This window comes from Pogoniulus pusillus, chromosome Z, assembly GCF_015220805.1.
Source record: "Pogoniulus pusillus isolate bPogPus1 chromosome Z, bPogPus1.pri, whole genome shotgun sequence".
Lineage (NCBI taxonomy): Eukaryota > Metazoa > Chordata > Aves > Piciformes > Lybiidae > Pogoniulus > Pogoniulus pusillus.
Genome location: NC_087309.1, coordinates 63511039 through 63524826, shown reverse-complemented (window position 1 = coordinate 63524826; position 13788 = coordinate 63511039). Strand labels below are relative to the sequence as shown.

The 13788-nt window shown below is 38.1% G+C and overlaps 1 protein-coding gene across 1 annotated transcript in view; it reads left to right on the top strand.

The window, feature by feature from the left end:
• The window catches only part of BNC2 (basonuclin zinc finger protein 2), a 359908-nt gene that overhangs the window by 331102 nt on the left and 15018 nt on the right, over positions 1-13788 (top strand). The window contains exon 5 of the mRNA XM_064176653.1: positions 2792-4758. Within this exon, the coding sequence (XP_064032723.1) occupies positions 2792-4758 (1967 nt within the window). The remainder of the gene's footprint in view (positions 1-2791; positions 4759-13788) is intronic.

Here is a 13788-nt window from a genome sequence, read left to right as displayed (position 1 = left end):
AGAATATGAAAGCACAGTTTTCTATGAAATATAGGCATCTGTGCAATTTTTCTTCACTTTCACTGTGGGGAAAAAAAGCCAAACAACATCTTGCTGAAAATTAACAAGATATAACTTTGGTATAACTAGTAGGAATTCAATTATGAGAAGCTTTCTGATTCCCTGCTCTTACTATGGCAGTGAGGTTAACCTCATGACAATAACATCCTTGACTGCTATTTTTTCTGATCAGTGGGACTTTGCAGCTACTGAAGGTCTGCCTCTCCTCACTGCAAATCCTTAAGCTAAATGTAAGGAAGATGGTGGCATCTCATTGAGAGGTAGGTCATGTAGCCCAGTGCTGAGCTCATCTGTGGAATAACTCTTCCAAGAGCACATAGGGAACCTCTACATTTGGAAAATATCAGCCTATTCTATAAACACAATGATCTGAGTGTATTGCTGCTGGCTGAGAGACTGTGTGATGCCACCTTCCATTTACGTGTGGGAATCTGTTATAGGATCTGTACCTACTGTTCTCTTGAGTTATTGTTCTGCTGTCTGCATTTAATTTTTATCTACTTAAACATGATTTTTTTGTGTAAAGGATCCATCTGCTACATAAGCCTGTGAGTGATTTACAAATTAAAGCAAAACCAAAACAAATTACTACCAGTAGTACATTACAAAGCATCCTGCAGCTTGCTGCAGACAGGAATCCTAACTCAAAAAATGCAAGCAGTGTAAATTAGGTGCTGTTATTTCCACCTTCAAACAATGCAAGTAACAGTTAGAAGGAGTTCATACTTGTGGCTTGGAAATAGAAATGTCTACGTATAGTTTGAGTCAGACATGACAGCAAAGGCATGCAGACCAAAATCTGCACAAGTCTGGTTTTGTATCCAGGTAATAATTACTAAAATGTAAAATCTCTGTGACTGGCTGGCAGCTATGAGAGAAGTAGATATAAGAAACTTTAGGTCACTCTCATGGGGACAGTAGACATGGGAACATAATATAATCCTAGAGCTTTAAAAGATGAATCTGTCATTTAAGTATTTGTGGTGGTGCTGGTTTTCTCCCTCCTCTTGCCACCAACACCCCCCCACCCCACCCCACCCCACCCCACCCCTTTTGTTTGTTTGTTGTTTGGGTTATTTTGTTTCATTTGTTTTGTTTGTTTGCTGTTGGTTGAAATTGTTTGGCATTCTAGATGATTTCTGCTAGATAGCACTGACTGTGACTGCTTATAAAATACTGCTCCGTCAGAGAGGTAGAATTGGGAAGAGACAGAAATTAAAAGATGTCCACAATGCTTCAAAGTGTTAAAAGGCATGTGGACATTTCCTGACAAATGCTGCACACTGCAGCAAGCATCTGCATCATAGCATTTCCTTCATCACTGTGTGATGCTGAATGTTTACTCCATAGAGGTAGTTAATGGGACTTTCCATCTGAGTCAGTTGGGTAAGATTTTTCAAAATCAATTGCTGTTGAGAGCTTTGTAGTCCTGTAAGGTTTGATTGTGAATGGTTATGTGTGGAGCCTTTCTAAAGCTTTTCCAGTTGCATCTAAGGCACTGAAACGTACATGATATTGGCCTTTGCTTTAACTTTGTATGCAAAGAGATGACATTCACTAGAACCAGTATAATAAACCCATCTATAATCAAATAGCTACATGCTTTACTATTTAGGGGAAATTGCATTCTCCACTCCTCTATAAAATAAATAAATAAGACCAGGACTTTGGAGGGGAGAGGGGAGTGAGTACTAAAAAAAGAAAGGTATTTACATGCTTCATAATCAAACAAGAGCTAGTGGGTTTTGTAATGGTGTCTACTCCAAAGTGTTCAGGTAAAAAGATCTGAGAAAGTACAGTGGTGTGTCTTGCAAGACTTTCAAACTGTTTAATGCACAAGGAAGCATTGAAATAATTCTAGTTTGATGGCCTGCAACAGTGCTTGTTAGTTATGGTTACTGTACTGATGTTATGTCCAGCATTTGCCCAAAAGGGAAGATGCCAATAAAATGATGTATTCATTATATAAGTATTTTAATATGTTTTTATCAATACTAGCTGGAATGGATTGCCTGACATTACATTGCAGAATTTTTAAGTCCTACCTTCAGGCAAATCTCATGCTTACTAGCAAAAATGAAAGTGTGAAATGCTTTTTAATGTATATTTAACAACAGATAGGCTAGTGATTACTGATGTGTATTCTCTCTGGATTTTCCCCTTGCTATCAGAAGGCAATGTTAAGAGACAACATTTTTACACATTTATGCTATCTACATCCATCAGATGCTTACTTTTTATGTGTTTTTAGCTGTCATTTATAACAAGCCTGCAAAAAAAGTAATCACTTAAGTCTAAACCATACCAAGATTTCAAGCTTACAATCAATTGCCCGTAATAGTCCAGTGCCCTAATTTTTGTGTTTTGATGCAAGTAGGTAATGAATATGTTTTTCAGTATTGCTGTCATGAAAGTATTATGTGCCATTTTTAAGACTTGCCTTGCAGCAAAATTTCTAGGGAGTTTGCCCATGAATGACTTCAGTCTTTGTCTCCATATATTTAAGAAGCAGATACATCAAATACATTTATTTAGCTAATTACTATAGTTGCATGGCTGGAAAGTTCTCAATTTTTAGTCTAGCTCTATTAATGCTGTTTGCATGTTGATTTTTGAGCTTAGTGTTTCATGTTCAGGCAGCAGAGCACCTTCTATTGAATTGGTGATTATGCAGAATCAATAAGTTTTTTCTTTGTGTTTGTCTTTGTTGTTTCTTTGATATGGCCTCTAGGATGCTGCAGGCAAGGTGCTGGACCGCTGGGCCATCATGTCCAGGGAAGAAGAGATCATTACTCTTCAACAGTTCCTGAGATTTGGAGAGACCAAATCCATTGTGGAGCTGATGGCAATTCAAGAAAAAGAAGGGCAGGCTGTAGCTGTGCCATCTTCAAAGACAGATTCAGATATAAGGACTTTTATTGAAAGCAATAATCGCACCAGGAGCCCAAGTCTCCTCGCTCATTTGGAGAACAGCAACCCTTCCAGCATTCATCATTTTGAAAACATCCCAAATAGCCTTGCATTCCTACTTCCATTCCAGTACATAAATCCAGTCTCTGCTCCACTGTTGGGGCTGCCTCCTAATGGCCTCCTGCTGGAACAGCCAGCAATGAGGCTCCGTGAACCAAACCTGACAACCCAGAATGAGTATAATGAAAGCAGTGAATCTGAAGTTTCCCCTACCCCTTTCAAGAACGAGCAACCGTCCAGCAGGAATGCTTTGACCAGCATCACAAATGTTGAGCCCAAAACTGAGCCACCTTGTGTTTCACCTGTTCAGACACCTACACCTGTCAATGATTTGTCAAAAACAGAACACACCAAAAGTTCATTCCGCATTCACAGAATGAGGAGAATGGGGTCAGCCTCCAGGAAAGGAAGAGTGTTTTGCAATGCATGTGGCAAAACTTTCTATGACAAAGGTACTCTTAAAATCCACTACAATGCTGTTCACCTCAAGATCAAGCACCGGTGCACTATTGAGGGCTGTAACATGGTCTTCAGCTCTCTCAGAAGCCGCAATCGACACAGTGCTAACCCGAATCCCCGCCTCCACATGCCTATGCTAAGGAATAACCGTGACAAAGATCTAATTCGTGCTACATCAGGTGCTGCCACACCTGTCATAGCAAGTACAAAATCCAACCTAACGTTAACAAGCCCTGGACGTCCACCAATGGGGTTTACCACTCCCCCTCTAGATCCTGTTCTACAGAACCCTCTTCCCAGTCAGCTAGTGTTCCCAGCTTTAAAGACTGTTCAACCTGTTCCTCCTTTTTACAGAAATTTACTTACTCCTGGAGAGATGGTGAGTCCTCCAACCTCACTCCCTACAAGTCCAATAATACCAGCAGTGAGTGGTATGGAGCAGCATCCCCCTCCTCCTTCAGAGTCATCAGTACCTTCAGTGCTGATGCCCACTCCAGAGCCTAATGCTGACCTTGCCCCTAAGAAGAAGCCAAGGAAGTCGAGCATGCCAGTTAAAATTGAAAAGGAAGTTATTGATACTGCTGATGAGTTTGATGATGAAGACGAGGAGGTGAATGATAGCAGTGCAATGGTGAATGACATTGGTCATGACGATCACTGCCATTCTCAGGAAGAAATGAGCCCAGGCCTGTCTGTGAAGGATTTTTCCAAAAGTGACAGAAGCAGATGCATTTCCAGGCCAGACATAAGAAGGGCAGACAGCATGACTTCAGAGGACCAAGAGCATGAGAGAGACTATGAAAATGAGTCAGAGTCATCAGAGCCCAAATTGTGTGAGGAATCCATGGAAGGCGATGACCGCCTCCATGAACCTAGTGAAAAATCCATGATGCACAGTGACAGACCAGATGAAAACCACAATGACTCTTCCAACCAGGATGTCATTAAAGTGAAGGAAGAGTATGCAGACCCTACATATGATATGTTCTATATGAGCCAATATGGATTGTACAATGGAGGCAGTGCCAGTATGGCTGCCCTTCATGAAAGCTTTGCATCTACATTCAACTACAGCAGTCCTCAGAAGTTCTCACCAGAAGGTGAAATGTGCTCCAGCCCAGACCCCAAGATCTGCTATGTGTGCAAGAAAAGTTTCAAGAGTTCCTATAGTGTGAAACTTCACTACAGAAATGTTCATTTAAAAGAGATGCATGTCTGCACAGTGGCTGGCTGTAACGCCGCATTCCCATCACGAAGAAGCAGAGACAGGTCAGTAAATATTAATTGATTTTCTACATTATTAAATGTTTTGAATTATGTAAGAATAGGCAGATTAGGATATATGAAGAAATAGAGAGATTCACAGTAATGGCAAGTGACAATCATGTTCCCATGACATTGAGAGAATTCCATCACTTTAAGATTTTCATTGTTAGCTGACATTCAAAATAGTATATATTGTGCCATCTTCTTAAGTGACTGGCAAGGTAATAAACCATTCTTTTTGTGTGCCTGTGAACATGTGCATTGTAGTTCTGTTTATAAGCTGCAGCTTTTATTGTGTTTCTTTTTCTCTCCCTGCAACTTCGAAACCAAGAAATTATTAAATATATAGTAAATTGCTTACAGTAAAATATCTCCATGCATGCATATCAAGCTGCAGAAGTGGGAAGGAGGGTAAGGGGTGAATGGACAGCTGGATGAATGGGTGGAGTGAGAGACTGGAACAACTAGAATAAAAGAATTAATTCCATCCCTATAGGGATATACAAAATAAATGGGGGGCATTATAAAACTATTCTTCCCATCAATTTTTTAAAATGCTGCTATGTTGTAGCAAGAACGAGTAAATATTAAGAAAATAGTTGTATCCTTCTTTAGCAGAACTCTTTATCCACTGTGGTCATTTAGTCTACTTCACTTTCTTTTCTGCATGTAAGTAACTCCCCTCCTCACTGATAGGAATTATGCACATTCAGAGAGAAAAGACTAGACCCGTACATTTTTTAAAGATCATCCAGGGCTGCTGGCCCTTCAGATGACATCATTCCCTTGGTATGCTGCTTCAGTACTAAAACAGTTGGGCTTAAACAGAGGCGGCTGGTTCCTAAATGCTTAGGTGCATTTCTGTGAATTTTTGTGTTATTTGGGTTTTTTTGTTTCAGATTTTGGTTGAATTTTTTGTTTTGGTTTGTTTGGTTTTGTTTTGGTTCTCTTTTTGGGAGTCATCTTTTGTGGGGGGAGTTCTTTGGGGATTTTTCATTTGTTTCTTTAGGGGTGGGGGATTTCTGGTTGGTTGGGTTGTTTTGGGTTGTTTGGGGGTGGTTGTTGTTGGTTTACATAATTTTTTTAATTTCAGAAGACAGTGTAGTATAAATGGAATTTGTCAAGGTGACAGGATAAACAGTTATTTCATACTTGTTATACTTGTGGATGAAATCTGTCACATGTGGTGATGTGACATAACAAAAATATCTCTGGTTCATTGGGTGATGGTGAGATTAGATCATCTCTTTCCCTTTATTTGGGTCAACCTTTACCTTCATATTTTTTCATTAGGTTGTAAAAAGTTGTCAGATATGGAAAGGAACTAAATCTGGCTATACATTCACACACATCTCTCTTTTTTTTTTTTTTCAACTGTATTGAAGTTGGTATAGTTTGAAAGTGAGTATTTCATGACAGCAAGTTAGCGTTAAGAATACTGAGCAGCCAAAATTCACTAATTTGATGGAGAGTCCAGTCATCAAATATCACACATTTTCTGTTGAAATTTATGAAATCCACCAAACAGAAAAATAGGAATGTGTGTATGCACGGAAGTTCAAAACAGTCAAGAAGGACAATCTAGAAAGTTTGCATTCCAGTAGGATGAAAGCACTGGACGTGAAGCAGGTGCAACTAAATTAATGCTGTTTTCCTGGAGTAACTTCTTGATAACTTTTATGAGACTTGAGTTTGACAAGGGAAAGATAAGAGTCAGTGGCATAATCTATGATATGTGCAACCCCTTTTTAGTTCATGAAATTGACAGGTTTTACTAATCAGTAATTTGGGTAGATTGGTCTGTTTCCTCAAGTAAATTTTGAAAAGTCAGTGTACTATGCAAAATTGCTTTCCATTCATCACTTGAAGTGGCTAGCTTTAGAATTTGAATCTTGATACAACGTATCAAGTAGGAATTCCTATTTCAGTAGGAATCCATTGGTAATAATAAAGTCAGCATAGTAAACATTATGCTGTAAGAAAGCAATGACTGTGTTTACATAGATAATATATTTCTGAGACCAGAACATTCAAAAGTGCATATTTGGAAAAAACTTCATGACCTATGTCTTACTAAGCTTGTTGAAAACAAGCCATAAAATAACAATCTGATTCAGAAACTTAAAATGCAGGCTGCATATTTGAAAGTAAAATCGTTATTTATGTACAATTTTGAGTTGTGTAAAGCAAAAGAGTACCTTATTGCATTATTCCACTGGTAATATTCAGAATATGTTTCTTCAGTTATGTGTTACTTAGGATAAAAGATGTTTCTAGGCATATTATATGATTTAATTGCAAAGATTTAAAAGTGATTAAACAAACAAACAAACAAACAACAAAAACAAAAAAAACCCCACACTTTAAAACAATTCAAAGGTGTGGTACAGTTTGTGTGCCCACTCATGCTTGATGTTTTTTAAGTCTATTAGCACTCCTGGATTGCAATAATTATCTGGAAAATCCTTGGAAGGACCAAGTAATACTCTCTTGGTTCATGATAATTCAGATACTTGAAGAAAATATCTTCAAAACTTCCTTCAGCTATCCATTCTTATCCAGAAGTGCAATGCCTAGGAATGTGCAGAAAACATATTTTAAACTTTTTTTTTTCACTCATACTTTAAGAAAGGAAAAGAAAAATTAAAAGGAAAAGGAAAAGAAAAGGAAAAGGAAAAAAGAAAAAGGAAAAGGAAAAGGAAGCTGTTACGTGAGCCTACCAGGGGTGCAGCTCTGCTTGACCTGCAGCTCACAAATAGAGAGGGGCTGGTGGGGGATGTGGTGGTCGGAGGCTGCCTGGGGTCCAGTGACCATGAAATTACAGAGTTTTCAATACATGGAGAAACCAGGAGGGGCATCAGCAGAACCTCCACGCTGGACTTCCAAAGGGCAGACTTAGGCCTACTCAAGGAACTAACTCAGAAAGTTCCTTGGGAAATAGCCCTTGAAAACAAGAGGATCCAGGAAGGTTGGACCTACTTCAAGAAAGAACTCGTGAAGGCACAGGAGCAGCTGTGCCATTGTACCAGAAGATGAGCCGGTGAGGGAGGCAGCCAGACTGGATGGTCAAGGAGCTGCTAAAGGAATTAAAGATAAAAAAGAGAGTATATCGCCTTTGGAAACAAGGGGAGGTTTCCCAGGAAGAGTTCAAGGATGTTGCTAGTAGGAAAAAAATTAGAGAGCAAAAGCCCATTTAGAACTTAGGCTGGCCACAGCTGTTAAGGAGAGTAAAAAATGCTTCTATAAAAAGGAAAAAGGAAAGGAAAGGAAAGGAAAGGGAAAGGAAAGGAAAGGAAAGGAAAGGAAAGGAAAGGAAAGGAAAGGAAAGGAAAGGAAAGGAAAGGAAAGGAAAGGAAAGGAAAGGAAAGGAAAGGAAAGGAAAGGAAAGGAAAGGAAAGGAAAGGAAAGGAAAGGAAAGGAAAGGAAAGGAAAGGAAAGGAAAGGAAAGGAAAGGAAAGGAAAGGAAAGGAAAGGAAAGGAAAGGAAAGGAAAGGAAAGGAAAGGAAAGGAAAGGAAAAAGGTAAAGAAAAGTTACAAAGTTCAAGTTATTCAGGTTTTTTTTAACATACCTTTAATTGACCCAGAGAATTTCCCATACAATTTGTTTTTAATTGTTACTAGTAGTCTTTTTTAGTGCATAAGCTTATTTCAGAGAGTCATTACCTAGGTGTGCAATTTCTTGCTATTCAGATTATGGAGAGCATCTCAAAGATAACTGGGTAACTAAATCAGTAGCATTTTAAAGTGAGAACTTAAATTCTCAGAAACATTTTGCCATTAGCTGCAGTACAAAAAATAAGAAATAAGCTACCTAAAGCACACAATAACAATTCCTGGGTAATATTTATCATATATGGATGTTCTGTTTTTGACAGATTATAAAAAAATCTGTGAGATTTGCTTGTGTGGTGAATCACATAATCTTTGATTAGGTAAAGAAACTTAGAATTTCTTTGCTTTGAAAGTAAAATGCAATGATTTTTCAATACTATCCTCTTAATACAGAGTTTTAACCATTCATAACTTACAAAGACTGAAAGTCTTTATATTTAGTAATTTTATTAATATTACTAGTTTTGTATTATTAACCCTATTATAAATAGTTAAACGTCTAAACTTCATCATTCTACTTCTATTCTAAAAAGATAAGATTATGTGGAGATTAATTACACTGGCTGATCATTTCTGTTTCCTTTTAAGGCATCTGATACAGCTTATGACCTTTTCCAGTGCAATTCTAGTTAATCAAGAGGTTTACTACATTTTCCTATTCTGTACATACATAAAACTCTAAATTGTTGACAGTGGGTGTAGCTGTTGTAAAATGAGCTTTGCAAGGGTGGAGCTGTGATATAAACTGCTTGTTACCAGAGGCAGCAGATCATTTTAGGAGCAAGTGTAGTGCTGCTTTGACTAAAGGGCTGTTTTATCCATGTCATAGCTGCAACCCTTGTTGTGGAAAGCATCGTACAGCAATACTTGTGAAGAGCTAGCTAAGTAATTTTTTAGCATTCCTGCATCATTTGTGCCAAGGTCAACTCCCGTGTAAATATTCTTCTGACAGAAAGGTTAGAGGATCTTCTGAGATCTTTATCTAAACACTGCTATTCCTTGTAAATTAGAGTTGAGATAACCAGAAGATTCAGGAGTCCCACATCACATTCTTTTTCAACTCAAGGCAGAGGAAAGCAAAGCAGAGTCCCAGCCCTTAATGTAAATGACTCATTAATTCTGTTTTCTCTTCTAAAAATTAGAGTATATTGCTTTTGAATAGCCAAGCTCCACTGAGCCTAGATTTTTTTTTTTAAAGCCTTTTTTTGTTCATCACCTTCTGAACCACAGGTAACATAATTTATCACATCAACTTTTTAAATACCCATGTCTTTGATCTTTTCCCCAAACAGAGAAGTCTTTCTATCTTCCTTTTCCTGGAAACACTACACCTGTGAAAAAGAGTTTTTCTTCTGTTCTTCACTAATTATCTGTTCATCCGTTGTGTTTCTATATTCACTTCAGAAGTCCTTTCTTGTGAGGACAAGATGTTCAAGCAATATATTCCTGTAAGAAGAAAGTGAAGAGTAAACATAAAAAAAGATAACAAAAAAATATGTTGATCAGAAGCAATGTCTTAAGCCTCCTTTTGAACAGAAAAACATATTTTCCAAATAAATTTTTTTTAGATAGGAAAGAGAGGGAAGGGAAGAAGATAAATTCCTGTGAGAACTACACTTCAGTGGAAAGAATCGTTCCTGTAAAGTGATTCTCTCTAGATTCATAGAAGGTCTGTCCTGTGAGTGAGGAGAAAGTGCCCGTGCCCCCAGTGGTTAGTTTCCCCTGGGACCCACTTCCCAGCCTCATCCGCAAGTCCTGCCCCAGCAGATACAGACTTTGCTACACAAAGAGATAGATGTGGTTGGTCCTCACAGGTGAAGCGGCTCTCTCACCTTCAGGAGCCAAGGATGTTGTGGTCAAAAACACAAAACAGGAGGCAGGTAGAGCTTCTGCCTTCAGTAAGTCTAGTTATGAAGTTGCTGTTAGATCTTAAGGAGAAATACAGACATTTTCTTAGTCTCAGCCGTAGCGTGTGTGCTAAATCCCTATTTCACCCCAGTTCTGGCAATATTAAAATCTGTGTTTCTCAAGCAATGACACAGCATTAGTAACAATATATTATTATGTTTTCCTTTCTCACAATATATGTAAAATAAATTAATTCTCAGTGTACCTGTTCACAGAACTAAAGCAAGAGCTTTTCACTTTGTCTTTTTGCTACTAAAGCAGAACTATTAATTGCTCGGGTTTGTCTTTCAGTTTTCTCAAAAAGTGAGCATGTGTGTGTGTGTTGTGTGTGCTGCACAAGATGGGAAAGGTGATTGAGCTCCATGAATAAATTTTGAAACAAAATAGTATCTTCTCAGGGTGAGAATGCCAAATGTTATAATGTCACTTACTTGCTAGTTAAATCAGTCCAGATTTAAACTTGTAAACTCCTTGATTTGTATGGAGCAAGACATCTGTAGGTGGTTTATTAAAACCTGCTGGTGTCTCCAGAACTAAATTTGTGTGGATATAGGCCTCTGGGTAGCTGTACTGAAAAAGCAGAGGCACACTTTTTGTCTGGTTACCTGACTTCCAGCCCTGTACAGGTGTGCTTGAATAAATTAACATCAGTTACCTATGATGAGCCACTGCATACATTATCAAGGGAGGTGAAGATGTGAAAAAGCTGCTACCTGCCTCCTGTTATCACCTTTTTGATACAGCAGCACTCATTTTTTTCATGATCCTACTATGCTTGAAATCTTCTTGTCTTCAGAGGACTCCTCTATAAATTCAGTAATTTCTAAGAACAGATAGCTTTGATAGATAAGGTATTTCACCCCAGTCTGTGATAGCCATCACTATATTTCCCCTAATATAATTAGCTGTCACATACAGTTTGAAATTCCTCCAGTAAAAAACAAATAAACCAGGTTTTAGGATTTTTGATTGATGAACCATCTTTTTCAAGTGATTAAAAGGGCCACTTAAATATTCTTTAAAAATAAAGACATATTTACACCTATACTACAGTTGCTGGACATGATGCAGTTCATGAAGAATCTAGCTACTTCTCCAACACAATTTTATGAATCATTAGTACTTTTCTTGCAATCACAATGTGCCATTATTTGTATTCACATAATTCTTCCTTACCAAAGAGAACCTGGATTATAATGATACATTTTATGTCCACCCCTAACAGAAAGTTAACCTCTTCCATGAGTAGTCATGTTGAATGTAGACTGCTTATCATATTGCATACTCATCAAAAGATGCAGAATTGGAACTAGAATGTATAGAACTAATTCCTTCATAAGAATTAATGTATATATATATATATATATATATATATATATATATATATATATAATTTAAAGGGAAAAAATATATTATTACTGGCCCTAAATATGGTATTTATGTGAGTAAACGTTGCAGGGTCAGCTTTGGCATGGAACATCTTTTTCAACTACATAGATCAATTTGGGGTTGAATTAGAGATGGTGTTTTATTTTGCTTTGTGAGTTTTTGTTAATGATTTGCTGCCTGCATTTTCTGTTCTCCTTTGGTACACAAAATGACACTGCTTTGACAGTGAGAGCGTAGTTTCTTGTGCAGCGCAATTCTGTGTGAACTTGCAGAATAAATTAAGGACATTTCAGTGACCTGAAAAGTTTATTTAAATAAACTGCTACATTAGTATTAAGATAGGAGGTAGGCATAAGTAAATCACTGAAACTACTAGCCAAAAGCAAAGCATGCATTGAACAATTTTTTCCCCCCTGGTGTGTGTTGTGACAAATAGTGTAAATGTTTAATTTGTTTAGTCCAAGTTTCCAGCACAGCTCTCTGTGTTCTATGGTTGATGAAAGAGAGTATGTGGGAAGACAGACTGTGAACATGAATTCATCATACCCTGATTGCCCCTGGTTCCTAGGAAATAAGTAGAAGAGCTAAAATTCTCCTCCAAAGGGTGGGAGAATGTTGAGTATTTTCTACTTGTCCAAGTAAATGTAAAAGTTGTTCTCCATATGCAGAGCTATACTGTCTGCCCCAGAGTCTTTTGGAAGTGAAGTAAACAAAACATCTACCTACATTTGTTTCTGCAGAGAAGGAGTCTACCTCTTCTTTTGACAGAGAAAGACTGTAAGATTTCTGCAAAGGTGGAGAAAGCTGTACTTTGCAAGTATTAGGTGCAGGGCACTACTCCTAAAGGCCTGGATACATGAAAATGCAACAAGACACTGCAACCTGAGATTTAGTACACTCAGGTAGAGGAAATAATGAAAGATACATGGAGAAACCTTGTGACAGGAATAGCTGTGTGTTTGCTGCCCTTTGGATTTACATTTTTTTTTTTTGGTGGAGAGACACTGTCTAGGCAGGTAGATACCACCATATAGATACATTTATATAAGTGTATACATATATATACATTTGTCACTCGTGTTTATCTGTCTGAAAAGAGAAATTGTCACCTGAAAAGACAAACCTTATATCAGGTCTTATGGCATAGCCAAGGATTGCCTGTAGATGCAAGACCTTTTATTTTTCTCCTCTAAATCGTAATTATGCCTCTGCCCCTGGATTTCAACATATTCATTAGAACATGATTTGAGTGACGGTGCTGGGGCATACCTGAATTAAATTCGAGTTTACCTGAAAGTAAGAAGACCTCTGTAGCAAGTCCTAGAATGACCTAGAAAACATAATCCAGAAGAGAAAAAAATTACTAGCTATAGGTTTTTCCAAAGAGCTACAGCATTGTTTTGGAGGACAGCCCTGTCAGTGTATCTGGTAAGAGGCAGACATTGTCAACAGAGAGCTTCATACCAAAGACGCAGTCATTCCTAGGGTTTGAGGTCATAGGGTATTTTTGGAAGGAGAATTATGTACCAGGTGAGCAGTATAGTAAAAAAAAAAGCTCATCTGGATACCTATTTCTTTGCTTTTTGTCAACACAGGTCTTGACTAGTGGACCCAGTTATATTGGTTAAGAATTACAGAGAGCCTTTTGTTGTAGCAATCAATTCCTGAGGCATTGGCCTAAAGACTGGTTTGTAACAGAGGAGACAAGAGTGTTTTGCAGTAGAATATGTATAAGATGTTACTAAAAATATTTGTCAATGGGTACATGCCGCGCTAGGGGAGGTTTAGGCTGGGTATTAAGAAATACTTCTTCAGTGAAAAGATTCTCAAAGATTGGAATGATCTGCCTAGGGCAGAGGTGTTTAAGCAGTGTGTGGACTTGGTGCTTAGGAACATGGTTTATAATGCTGACTCTTCAGTGTCAGGGTCAGAGGTTAGACTGCATGACCTTGGAGATCTTTTCCAACCTTGAAGTATTCTGTGATTCTGTTATCTATGAGCCCTGGGGAAAAGCAAACCACAAACCAAACCTCTCTCTGTCTGGGACACCTGCCTAGACACTAGAGGTACCTGCATATGGTCTCTTGGGAACTGAAGTATCACAGGAATATCTCATGTGTAATA